General features: G+C 39.5%; 2 protein-coding genes across 4 annotated transcripts in view; one reads left to right on the top strand and one right to left on the bottom strand.

The window, feature by feature from the left end:
* Pfkp (phosphofructokinase, platelet) overlaps positions 1–3,612 on the top strand; it is a 55,895-nt gene extending 52,283 nt beyond the window's left edge. For both annotated transcript variants that reach the window (XM_026412639.2, XM_077802317.1), the window contains 3 exons: positions 860–959; positions 2,743–2,845; positions 3,209–3,612. In XM_026412639.2, coding sequence (XP_026268424.1) covers positions 860–959; positions 2,743–2,845; positions 3,209–3,359 — 354 coding nt within the window. In that variant the 3' untranslated portion in view covers positions 3,360–3,612. The remainder of the gene's footprint in view (positions 1–859; positions 960–2,742; positions 2,846–3,208) is intronic.
* A 1,005-nt stretch (positions 3,613–4,617) lies between these two features.
* Positions 4,618–13,848, bottom strand: part of Pitrm1 (pitrilysin metallopeptidase 1) — a 34,562-nt gene continuing 25,331 nt past the window's right edge. For both annotated transcript variants that reach the window (XM_026412985.2, XM_026412994.2), the window contains exons 21-27: positions 13,298–13,418; positions 12,252–12,323; positions 11,491–11,603; positions 6,980–7,105; positions 5,860–6,005; positions 5,152–5,254; positions 4,618–5,027 (exon numbers count right to left, since the gene is read on the bottom strand). In XM_026412985.2, the coding sequence (XP_026268770.1) occupies positions 4,934–5,027; positions 5,152–5,254; positions 5,860–6,005; positions 6,980–7,105; positions 11,491–11,603; positions 12,252–12,323; positions 13,298–13,418 (775 nt within the window). In that variant the 3' untranslated portion in view covers positions 4,618–4,933. The remainder of the gene's footprint in view (positions 5,028–5,151; positions 5,255–5,859; positions 6,006–6,979; positions 7,106–11,490; positions 11,604–12,251; positions 12,324–13,297; positions 13,419–13,848) is intronic.

Genomic DNA, 13,848 nt, shown 5'->3' with positions numbered 1-13,848 from the left:
TTTGGAAAGAGTATACAAATTTTAAAAAAACAATTTTTTGGTATCTATAATTGAATCCAGGGTCACTTAACCACTGAGCCACATCCCCAGCCCTTTTAATTTTTATCTAAGTTGCTGAGGCTGTCTTTGAATTTACCTTGCCTCAGCCTTGCAACTACTGGGATTACAGACATGTGCCACCAAGCCTAGCAAGTACTTTCTTAAATATAGGGTTTAATAAGATTTAAAGTAGAATATCGAACCAATGATACTTGATGTTTATAAAAAATCAGAATGAATTGGAAAAGAACTGTAGGGTAAGCATTAATTTTATGATTTCTGAGTGTGTCCCCAAATAACAGCTGTAGCTCAGCTGGGAAGTAGGTGGTCCCAGGTTTCCCAGTTTGAAGGTCTCTGCTGTTTGTATCATTACCTCCTATTCCTTGTATGTTAGGGAACTTTTAAAGTAGGGTCTATTGATTTATTTCAAAAGGTTCATGAGTCCTTAAATCATATGATGAAATAGGCAAGTGTGTATTTGGGGGGAAAAACAAAAATCCACAGTTTGTCAGATTCTTAAAGGAAACTGACATCTCTCCTTACCCCAAAATAAGAAACCCTGATGTGAGACTCTGCAACCCTGAGGGGACTCGTCGGTGATGGTCCAGTTGATTAGAATCCTGCCCTGCGAGAAGGAAGGCTTGCCAACTAGGTGAGCCATCAGAGTTTGGATTTATGACCCAACTAAATCCAGCAAGACAGAAACAGGCCAAACCATACCATATTTGCAGGTTCACATCTCTTGAAAATGTGAATCTTGTTCAACTACAGAAACTGTCATTTCTGCTTACTTTGTAACTAATAACTTAACCACAAACAGGGTGGAGTACCTTCTCCATTTGATAGAAACTTTGGAACCAAAATCTCTGCCAGAGCCATGCAATGGATCACCACTAAGCTGAAAGAGTCCTACGGCAAAGGTAGGAGTTCATGGGGAGGATATTTTTGCTTTTTGTTTAGCTTTTGCTAGTCTTAGCATTGCTATATGACTTGCAAGGTTAAAAATAAATATAAATCCTATTAATAAAATACTTTACTCCTGCTTTTAGTGGTGGATGACAATCCAATAATTTAGTAGCTTTATATCTATTAGGCAGAAACTACTGCACACATGTTAAGACTTTTAACAAGACTGTAAAATGGGCTTGTTTTATTTCCCTGGTGATGAGAATCACTTTGAATTAGCTTTTACTTAAGGTACTTAGGACTTACTCATTGCTTCAATCACAACTTTTAAGAGCACAGAATCCCATAACAGAAGATAGGTGGTGTCCACACCATGTTTCTCCTTCAGAACCCAAGTGTATCCTTCAGTATTTTAGAATTTTATGATGACCTGTGCTCATGCAAATCCATCATCTCTGCTGCTCCAGGCCAGCTGACCATTCTGGTGCTGGCACTTGAGTATGCCACACAGTATGGTAGTGCCCAGCTTCCTAGGACCTGGTCTAATCGTAAGCCTGGTTTCTGCTGGACTGCAAGGTCTTCAAATTAGTTTACCAGTCCCACGCTCACCTGCTTACCAAATTAGTTTACCAGTCCCACGCTCATCTGGCTTACATCTGTTACCCTGACTTAAAAATGTTGTCTATTTGGTGTTTCACTGTGGCTTGGAGAGGTGGACTCAACAGGTAAAGAGGAAAATGGCAGGTGGCATGACGTTCTTGTTTCTCTGTATTTTGTCTGTTTTTCTGTTGGCTAGTTGCTAAGAGTCTAACATGTATCAAAATCATCCATCAAAATACTCAGTTTTCTTTGTAGAAAGATTTGACTGCTGAATTTCTCTGACATTTATAGAAACACTTGTGTTTTTTTCTTTTTTCTTGAATCATTTTTGTAAATTGCATTTTCTAGGAAACTTTTAATTCATTTAAAATTCTCAAAAAAAAAAAAATTGTCACTGAACTTCCCATAACATTCTTCTTTCAGTGCCTGCAGCACATTTAGTCTTCATTTAATCCTGAGACGGGCTTTTTGTGCCAATTTTTGTCAATGCCACCCCTGCCCTGCAGGTTTCTGGGTCAGTCATCTCAGACATGTGTTTTTATACAATTTCTGATGTCTGGCTTACAAAAACACAGCTTTTATAAAAATGGTGATATAAGCAGTTCCAACCTAATTTTAGTATTGATGAACTGGCGTTGGCTTTAATTCCTTCTACTTTGATAGTTTTTCTACATCAATTTATACTTTTGATATTTCTTTCTACTTCTTAAGATTTCATTTATGGATACTCATTAACTTTCAGTGTCTTTCTGCAATTTAAGTTCACTTTTCCTTACTCCACTAGTTAGTGAAATATTTATTCATTGTTAAAAATGTTCTTTGCATAAATGTGTGGTGGCTGCTGTTCTGGTAAGTGGCAGGTGATCAGCCGTGTGAAATAAAGGAGGCCTCACCACAAACCAGGCCGTCCTCCTCATCAGTCCTGAAAAGCCTGGAGAGACTCTGGAAAAGTCTCAAAGGACACTGTCACACTGTGCACTGGCTGTCCCCACTGGATAGACAGCTGATTATCAAATGTAATCCATGGCACACATCAGGATTTCCAAGCTTAGTGGTCAAAACTGGAATTCCCTGCATCCACCCCAAGGTGGCTCTGAGGCATCCAACTCTTATCTCACCTTCACATGACATTTTATAAACATGATGCATTAGTAGTTCCTAATTTCTTTCTTTCTTTTTTTTTTTTTTAACTCATAGGAAAGAAATGTGTTTCTGACGACTACATCTGTGTGCTGGGAATAAGCAAAAGAAACGTCATTTTCCAACCTGTGGCAGATCTAAAGGAGGAAACAGATTTTGAGTAAGTCAATTAAATACTGTACGAGTAAATGTCATAGCTGTTAGCAAGAATGAATAATAGGAGTCATGAGGAAAGAGGGACACCACAACCGTAGTCATTATAAGTAATGCATGGCAGTATTTGAAGGAACACATGGGCTCTTCTAGAGCAAGGTTAAAGAATAGTAGACATTGAGAAACAGGGCAGAACTTTTAGAAATACAAAAATAATATTTTCATTTGATCTGTGAAAACTGGCTTTATCATCCAAAGTTTAGTCAGGTGACTCCATAAACCCACCTTTTTTGACAAGTCTCCTTTGGCTTAGCTGCAGCCAGATTGTCTTCCAGCAGGGAAGGTGGCACTGTCTTCTCTTCCTTCCTAGGCACAGGATTCCCAAAGAACAATGGTGGCTGAAACTGCGGCCTCTTATGAAGATCTTGGCCAAGTACAAGGCAAGCTTTGACGTGTCTGACTCTGGTCAGCTGGAGCCTGTGCAAGACCAGAATACTCAAGGGGAACCTGCGGCCATCTGAGTGCTGTGCTGACCACCAAAATGACGTGTCCAGTGAGGCCTGGAACTTACCGGGACCATCTTTTTGTAACATTTAAGTTATTTATCGGCACTTTATGCAAGTATTGTTGGCAGTAACAGCTAATCAGAAAGCATCAGTTACCAGTGTCATCTTATCCCAGTCATCTTCGACATGAACCCCTACCCATTCCAGTGAGTTGTCTCCTCCCCCTTGTATTCTATCTCATGCTTCAAAATGTGTCTGTCTAGTGGAATTAAACCTGTGACTGAAACCCTTAAGAGCACTGTTTATTTTCTTAAATTTAAAACAAGATCTGCGGGTGGTCACTAAAGGATTCCTCAGCAGTTTTCTGGGCAGAGACTAGCAAAATGTAGAGAATCATTGAAATACATAAGCACAAAGTCATCTAAATAGCAACTGTGTCATTACATGCTGAAATCAGCCTGGGCCTGGCTCTGACACACCATGTAGTGGGTAGGTTAACTCCAAGCTCTTAGTCTCTCTTCAAAGTGAGACAAGGTGCAGAATAAAAAAAAAAAGAAAGAAAGAAAGAAAGAAAGAAAAAAAAAAAAAGAAATATATGAACAAATGCCTTAAGTGTAAGCTATCATATACTCTATTTGAATCCTAGTTGCACATTAAACCACAAAGGGATTTGTTACGAAGAATCTGATTCCCAGTATGTCCTGTAGACCACAACAGCCGTGCTTCTGGGTGGGCCTAGGTCGGAACTCTTCAGAGGGTTTTCAGGGGCTGCTGGAAGGTCAGTCCACAGGCATGAGGATAATCCCACCGAACTGATGAGTCACTAGGAAAAAGCATTTCTGCCTCCTCTTCAGTCCACACATGAGTCTAGTCTACAGGAGGCAATGTACGAGCACCAGATAAATAACTGAGCTCTGCCCACACAACTGCTGAGAAAATAACGGGGGAAAGAGTTCACAGAGGGAAGGGAAGGAGCGACTTAGTAAGTTCTGTTTGCAAAATCTGAGGATAAAACAATAGAGGCAAGCTGGTCCTGAGAAGTGTTCTGTTCCAGTAAAGACAGTAGGAAAAAGTCAGTTTAACACTTCTTAATAGAACATGACTTTTTCTTGAGCTGGACTCCCCTAGGGCTGCCCTGTTTGACTCACATGTGTGGGGCTGACTTTTCCGCTGGTCCACGGTGTGATCGTACCAAGCAGACAGATGCTGGAATACCCTTGTCACTTATTCATCAATTTTTAATGAAGGTTTACAGTGTTCAATTTTAGCAAAATGTCATTTAAAATAATGACAAACAGGTAGGTCAAAGTTGCCTTTTATTTTTAAAATAAATGTTTTAGGATTAATAAGTTTAAAAATTCTCATTTGTATAATCACTTCAATTTCTTCATGATGACCTATTTCCCTCATACTTCAACTTGCCAGTGAGTACTTTTGGCCAAATTTTAAAAACAACATGATTTTTGGAAAAAGCAGTAACATTTCTGGTCTTCCAAGTTAAATCTGGCTCAGAGGCTTCAGTTTTAAGAGCCTATACACATGTAGGTTCAAATGAGTTCCAGAGTCCAGTCAAAAATACTTGAGACCAGTTATCTTATTATCCATGAGGGGTCCTTAGCAATTTTTGCAATCTCTGGTCCAAGTATAGCCAATCCATGTGTGCTCTTCCCAATGCCAAGGTATCTGAAAGGAAAACAGTAAATCTGGACTATTTTCTACATCACATACATTCTCCAAGTCAACAGAAAGTCTTCACATTTCTGAATTTCACTAACTGGACACATCATACCACAGCGCGCATACTCACTCATTGCTCACGGCAACCAGCTTATCATGGCTGACGGCAAAGAGCTGCTCCCTGTGTGCCTGTTTCATCTCATCTGAAAGACCCAACAAGAAGTGGTCCATTCCTGAAAGGAAAACCACAGGTACAGATGGAGGAGCTAGCTGGGTATGGCTCAGGTGGGGGCCTCTGTGTTCACAACTGGGCAGGGACACTGAGGTTACTTTATTGATGTATTTCAAACAGGTATCTGCATGGCCCAGAGAGGTCAAACTTTGACCTCTACTTACCACAGAGCCATGCTCACCTCTCCTACAGAGTCCCACTTTTGGAGTGTGGATAAAGAGTAAGGATCACCTATGACTGGTAAAACTGGTAAAACAAAATTGCACTACATGATGAAGTGGCTGTTCTCATGTCAAGTCAAAAATATTCAACTCTAATGCAAGGTGTTTTACTGGGTCAGCAATTTGACCTCACTGTATGTTTCCATTCATTTGAAGTAAATCATTAACATGTTCTTGACTTGCTGTCAGGAAGCATGACTTCGAGGTCACTGTTTAGGTTGTTAAATATGAAAACCATATCACAAAGGAAAAAGGATAGAGATGGGAAAAAACAAGACGGAGTTGCTGCCTGTGGTCCCCACATGCCAAGAAGGAAGTACTCAGAAAACTTGAGTTTTAGCTGGCAATAACACACATCAAGGATTTCATTATTTACTCAAATTACCTTTGTCTGAAGGAGCAACAGGAGCATCTACAGCAGAGAAAACAGAGAGTTTGGCTTCATCAATGTCCTGCTCTGTGAATTTTCCAGATTTAGCCCAATCGATAGCCTTCTCAAAAGACTGGAGTGTTTCTATTGAATTTGGATCCCTGGAAAACCACAGTTAAATACTGAAGGATTTTACCAATGGAAAAAGTAATGAAAATCACATGTAAGAGTTCATCGACATTTTCTATTTGTTAACAGTTCTACTTTTAATATGTCGTATTCCAAACACCACACTAACAGAGCAATTATATTCTGCAGAAGGTTAAATCTGACCACAACAACCTCATGACAAACTCCTTATATTTGGTGACACAGTCTACCTGCCTAATTTTATTGACAAATTATTTTAAAATGCTCTTTTGTGATTCTATCAGGAGAGGAAGTCACATGGAAGAAGGGAAGTCTGAATCACAATGACATTACAGGAGACTGGTGGAAAAGTTCAAGGTTAAACAAAAATACTTCCACAAGATAAACTCAGAATACTGTCTAGAATTTGCCCAAAGGTTGGACAATTATCAAGATATTTCCTTGTATCTGAGTGGAAAGACTTCCAGTCCTTTCTGCCCACCATCATGGTTCTGAAGGCAACTTCTGGGGAATGTGAGGGGAAGGCCTGTGGGCTGTTTTCACCCCTCATCTAGGTACAGCAGCAGTGGGTGACAACTCGAAGGAGGAGGGATAGGAGAACTGTATCAGAATGACACCAGATGACTCACTCTCAGGGTATTCTGGCACATGCCTTCTTCAGGCAGCAGGGCCTCGAGAAGTTTAGAATTACACCACAAAAAGGGTAACAGTCTTAGGTCTCTGAAAACCTCAAACAGATCTCCTTTAGGCCTCTACCATTGACAGGGGCTCAGAAGGCTCTCAGGTCGCTAATGTGACAATTAGCAAACGAGGATCCTATCCCTGGTCCTTGCAACACCAAGGGTACTGTTGGGTGTGGTGAGGTGACAGTCACTCCTATATACAAGATGATATATAATTACACTGGTAATTAATACAGCCAAGTACTAGAAGTGAAATGAAGTATGTGTGTTCATACATGAGATGTGGTGAAAAGACAACTCACCTGTAAGAGTAAAAAGTGAAAATTCCATTATAGTTGAGTTTGGCACCTCCACCATAAGCACCCCCTTTTTCTCGAATTTCTGTATGCAAGAATTTAGCCGTCATCACACGTGCAAGGATCCTCAGGCTGGAATTAATGTATTAAATGATGCAAGTTAAAAACAACATGGCTAAAAGAAAGTACTACCTGAAATATAATCTGAAGAGATGTCTAGAGTATAATTAAGTGAAAAGAAAACTAAGTAACATATAGTTGGCTCTCTGTAGCATTCACGGATGGGTTTAATCAAGCACAGATCAAATATTTTTTTTAAACTTTTTTTAGTTGTGGATGTACACAATATCTTGATTTTATTTACTTATTTATTTTGATGTGGTGCTGAAGATCGAATCCAGCGCCTCACACGTGGAAGGCAAGAACTCTACAACTGAGCCACAACCCCAGCTCCACAGATTAGAAATAATTAACAGCAACAAAAAAAGTATCTGCAACAAACATGCAGTTCACATTTTTTCTAGTCATTATTCCCCAAACACTACAGTGGAGCAGCTATCTGAACAGCATTCACATTGTATTAAGTATACTAAGTAACTGAGCCATGATTTAAAGTATACAGGAAGAATTGTAAGCAAAATACTACACTACTTCATGCATTGAATGTGAGCATCCATGTATGGTATCTGCAGGGACTTCTGGAACCAAAAACCAATGACAGGTCCACATTACGGTCCCACTTTTTTTTTTCTTTTATGTAATGAACAAAATGTAAGAATGTGAGGAAGAACAATTTCGAATAGTTCCCTTGAGTCAGAGTTTGGACCAGAGAGATTGTAGAGATGGAATAGACTTTTCTTCAAAAGACTTCTACATAGCTTAACTTACTATATACATATGTGGCATTTTAAAAGTCTCATACAGTAAGAAGAAGCTATTCATTTTTTTTTACCAATTTTATTTATTTTTTGATTGTTTAAGTTTTTTGCATACTTCCAGAAAATCATTAGATTATATGAACTAAAATATATAAAAGCTAAAGAAAAATCATAAGACAATGGCCAAAAAAATAAGTTAACAAAGTGATGAGAAAGTGATAAGGAGAGGATTGTTTTCACAAAAACTCCCATCATCATATATTAAAATATTAAACACAAGTCCCAAATCATTCAAATATATCCACATTAAGAAAAGGAAAATTATATACTCACAGCATAAAAAATACAAGGAAAGAATGTAATTTACTTAAAATATGTGGGAACACCTTAATTCTCCATACCAATTGGAGAACTAAAATTTATAAAAAGCAAAAAAGGTCATTATTTTGCAGCCAAAGCTTTCAAAATTGATGGGTGGAGCAACAGAATAATAATAAATAATTATTGTAAAGGCAAATGTACAAATGATCATTTAATTAAATGTCTCACATCACTATATGGAAAACTGAATAGATTTATATAGATTTATATCTATTAAAAAACATGCATATTCCAGTAGAGCACATTTTTATTAAAGACTAACTTTCTGATGGCTTCCACTGTGAATGATAACAGTTGGCCCCCTGAGAGAGGAAAAGATTTTAGACAGCATATTAACATGGCAAAAGATCAAACGGAACAATGATGTTGTGGAAGGGAGCCACAACTGGGAAGTCCGTGGCAACAGCCCAGGCCTGTTACTTATACTGTGGTGACACTAGGTCCCAGATCTCTACTACCACTGACTGTGGTCTTCTAGAACACAGAGGCTGAAACAAGCCAGATAGAAAATGAAGGAGTGGACATGACCCCATTCCTGAAAGACTGTGGTGGAGACGTCACCTAGTATCTCCTGAGTCCAGGGGAGATCTGGTGTGTGAGGGGTGGCACCACTCAGCGCCAGTGCTAGCTCGTCCCCTGACTGAGCAACAGCATAGGTAGGACAGACAGGCCCTGGAGAACAGAGCTTCCACCCTGGCATCAGGACTGCAGTCTTTATCCATCTCTATTATCTTTTCCTGAGATATTCAATTATTTACTATTAGGTAAAAATACATGTTCACTTGTTGAAAATTATAAAATATAAAAATTAGCTTCTTACAACTTTTAAGTGTTTTACATTTACATTTTCCTGCTGAATAGTAGAAACATATATACAAATATTCATTTTCTACTAACATGTAAACACTGAAAACACAGTTGAGATACACAAGGCATTTTTACTTTGAACCCATTCCCTGTTCTTTCTCAGCCTCCAGAGACACTCATTCATCTGCTGGGCTCCCATGCACCTGTCACTGACACCTCCACGGAACACAATCCCTCTTGTCCACCTGGTCACTTGTCCCAGAGCTGGCCTAAGCTTTCCACTTGGGCAGGCAGAGTGGGGAATCTAACTACCCAGAGGGACCTGGAAATATGCACCCCTGCTTCTATCACCCCGAAGCCTCCTTGTGGGGGTGCGTGTTTCCTGCCCTCTCTGCTTTGCTGGGCAATTGGCTTTCTCCTTGCCCTTGCCCTCTGCAGCTTCCCTGAGTCACATGGTCCCTGCTCATCCGCATTCCTGCTTTCTAAGTTTTCCTGAAGCCCCTGCATGCTCTCTGCCACCCCATCTCCATGCCTTCTACTTTGTGGCTTTATGCTTTTTAAGACTCTGCTGACACTTTGCAGAGTTACTAGAGGGTTCAAATATAAACACACAGGTTCCATCTGCCACATTTATCCTAAAGCTTCAAGCCTTCACTTATGCAATTTTTACCTACAGATAAGGAGACTAAGTTGGGCATTTTGAAAGGAGTTCATTTAGATCTGTAAATGTTAGCATTTTTACAGGAATACTGAAGGGATATAAAGAATGAGTGAGAGAGGAGAGAGGGAGAGAGGGAGAGGGGGAGGGAGAGAGAGAGAGAGAGAGAATTTTTTAATATTTATTTTTTAGTTCTCGGCGGACACAACATCTTTGTTTGTATGTGGTGCTGAGGATCTTATTCTGCATAAAAGTCAAGTCAAAGTGTATCAAAGACCCAGGAATTAGACCAGAAGCAGTGCGACTGCTAAAAGAGAACATAGGTTCACCACTTCATCGTAGCAGCACTAAATGTCAGCTCCTAGAGCTCAAGAAATAAAACCAAGAATCAATATGTGGGATGGCATCCAATTAAAAAGACTCCTGCACAGCAAAGGAAACAAGGGCATATAGAGAGAGCCCACAGAATGGGAGAAAATTTTTTCTGCTATTCCAAAAGGGGATTAATATCCAGAATATATATGAACTCAAAAAACTAACATCAAAAAGAAAATAACCCAATCAGCAAATGGACAAATGATCTAAACAGGCATTTCTCAGAAGAAGAAATACAATGGGCAACAGATACATGCAAAAATGCTTAACATCTCTAGCAACCGGGGAAATGGAAATCAAAACTACACTGAGCTGTTCATCTCACTCCAATTAGCATGGCAGCCATGAAGAATACAAATAACAAATCCTGATGAGAATGTGGGGAAAAGATGCATTTGCATATTACTGGTAGGACTGCAGATGACTACCACTACTCTGGAAAGCAGTATGGAGATTGCTCAAAACACTAGGAATAGAGCTAGTATATGGCCCAGCTATCCCACTCCTTGTATTTATCCTAAAGAACTAAAATCAGCATCCTATAGTAATACATGTTTACCAATGTTTACAGTAGCACAATTACAACAGCCAAGTTATAGAACCAGTCTAGGTATCTGTCAACTGATGAATGGATAAAGAAAATAATGTATACATACACGTATATACAATGGAACTACACAGCCAGCCACAAAGAATAAAGTTAGGTCATTTGCTGGTAAATGGATGAACTAGAGAACATCAGGCTAACTGAAATAAGCCAGAGTTAAAGAATGTTTTCTCTTGGACATGGAAACTAGGGAGAAGAAAAGAAAAAAGGCATAAAAATGGGATATGACAGAAACAGAAGGGAGACGAGAGCAGAGGAATGAGATGGAAAGGGAGGGAGGAAGGGATAGGGAAAACACTGAGGAAAGAAATCAAATTATGCAATTTTCTTGTATGAATATAATGAATCCCACTTTTATATACACCATACTGCACTAATTACAAAAAAAAAATATATATATAATAGAAGGGAGACCAGCAGAGTAGAGCAAGGGGATGAGGAGGAGGAAGGAACAGAGGGAAAGCAGAGATACTGTGGAATGAGACTGAGCAAATCATATCATGGGCATATAGGGATACAGCATAATCAGTTGCACTATTATGCCTAATTATAATACATTTTCATAAATAAATATAATGATTTTTTAAAATTTAACATAGGCATATTGTTGGGCTGTGTACAGACCCCTCAAGGTGCACACTTTGCATTTTCTCCACAGGAGTTCTTGCCAACTGGGCATAGCCAGCAGACAGATCCCCTCAGGTGGCAGTGCTCAAAGTCAGTATGAAAACTGCTTGACAAGACAGGCCTTTCTTTCAAGACATGCTCAACAAGTGCTGTTCTTAAAGCACAGAACTCAAGGTCCACCTACCTGGCGTGATCTGGATGCACATAGGGGACAGTCCTGATACACTCGCCCACATAATAGACTGGGAACGGCAGCTGGAAATGCGTCTTTATCTGGCAGGGTTTGAAAGTGGGATCCTGAGGGACAAAGGAGCTGGGTCATGCCAGGCTGCAGCAGCTAACACAGCCAACAGGTACTATAACTTCCCTGAGGGAGTCACTCATGGCATGCTCCTACTTAAGAGCAAGGAACCACAATTACTTCACTCCACACAACCTATGACTTTAAAACTAACATGAAATATTCCACACTTGCTGTGATGCTTTAAAATACAGTGTCACCACTAAACTATAAACACCCCATTGCACATCATTTCTATCATAGCTGGTTCTTTGGGAGCATGTTAAACTGCCATCCTGTGATGAACAAAGCCCAATGGCTTCACCGCAAAAGCTGAATGGGTAGGAAGGATCAATCGGACTTCCTAACTAAGGGCACACTGCTGATCAAGCACCATGAGCTACAGGAAGCTGTGAGGAAAGGGAGGAGTCTGTGTCCTCCTAGCCACACCCCTATCCAGGAACAGGGCCCTCACTGGGCAGTTTCTAAGGGACAAGGCTCAGAGTAGTAATGACCAAATACAACTAACAATTCTAAGGACACAGCCCAGCCCAGCAGGATGCAGATGAGGCCCAGAGGAGCACTCCCACTCTGAGGGTAAAAGGACACCCATGCGAAGCGACCAGTAGGGTTCACTCTGGAGTCAAGGGCCTGTGGCCACTTACTGTGATCAGCTTTCTTATGATCTGGGAACCATTTCCACGTGCTCTTTCACCAGACCCACTGTGTGCAGGTTTCTGAAAGAAAAACATTTCCAGTAGAAATTAGAAAAACCCAAAACTCACACAAAAGAGATATGGTAGAGATGTGTAAAACTCACAGAGCTGATAAGTATCAGGAGAGATCTATTTTTAACTCTCACAAATATTTAGACATTTAAAAGAAATGAACTTATAGAATTTTTTCAGATAGTCAATGAAAAAAAGCCCTTGTTGTACATCACAATGAAAAATATTTTAAGCTTTCTTTTCTTCTTTTTGCATTTTCTAGTCATAAAGCTGCATCCAGGACAAGAGGGTGTATAACTTGAATAGGCTGTGGGGAGAGTCACAAAGCAACAGGAAGCTGCCCCCACACAGTCTCTCATAGGTGAGGTAGAGAAGCTAGTGAGACAAGGGGCAGCCAGGGAACCAGGGCACAAATGGAAGAAAGGACGTGAACATCAACAGACAAAGAAGAAATCATTCCTGCAAAATCCTCCAATTCTCAACACCCTCCAGTGTGAAATAAGGCCTCTCACTGATCATGGTGAATCAGACTAAAACCACCTTTGTAAACTGATCAGATTGATCAGGTTATTAATGATTGATATTGCTTTAGATAAAAATCCATGAACTATTGAGTCACAGCAAAAGAATTTTTTTAACAATCTTTTTCTTCCAAAGCCTAACAATGGGAGAAAGACTTCATCAGATAATTGTTTTCAGCTATTTTTATGGCCATATTCCAAACCAGTTTCTGCCTTTCCTTGTCAGGGGACTGTTTGCTACAAGACACAGGAACAGCAGGTGAACACAGGATGGAGGGCAGACGACAGGGCATGAATTTCTTTAACTTGGTCAGTGCGAGAAAAGCTATGGATACCTCTTCAGTTTCTTTACATTGAATGGTTTTAGAGTTAAATGATTAATATATATATATAAAAACTGAGACTGACTCCTGGTGCCTGCTAGATGCCCAGTGACCACCAGCTTTATGACCAGGGTGTTACCTCAACCACATGTGGGCGGACAGGCTTCCGTTCCTTTTTGCTTCGACCAAGACTTCTGATGAACTTTTCTACCTCTTTTTCTGCCTGAGACATCTGTTGAGGAGTAGCATTCACTGAACATCTGATTAAAAAATTATGTACAGTAAGCCATTATTATAAAAGATAAAACACTTTTACTGATTCTTCACATTTTGCATAAATTACACAAATATGAAGTGAATAACAATGTTTCTGTATAAGACGATATTCTAAATGTTAAAAAGAAATACTATCAAATGTAAAAATAATACAGCTTACTTACTTCTCTACAGTGCTTTCAAATTATCAGACTTTCACATATTTATTTTAATGTGTTATATCTACTAAATAGTCATTAAGATGTAAAGAAAAAGTTGTTGACTCTAAATTCTGTGCTCTTGAGAGCAAAGAGAATACAAAGAACATTAAGATCTGCCAGTACTGTCTTCAGACTTATGTAATCAGAAGACTCAAAACTTTAAAAATTCTCATCCAGAAGACAGATCAATTTGAAAATATAAATTGGTTGCTAG

This window comes from Urocitellus parryii, chromosome 9 (genome assembly GCF_045843805.1).
Source record: "Urocitellus parryii isolate mUroPar1 chromosome 9, mUroPar1.hap1, whole genome shotgun sequence".
NCBI classification, from domain to species: Eukaryota; Metazoa; Chordata; class Mammalia; order Rodentia; family Sciuridae; genus Urocitellus; species Urocitellus parryii.
This window is presented reverse-complemented; position numbering and strand designations above follow the sequence as displayed.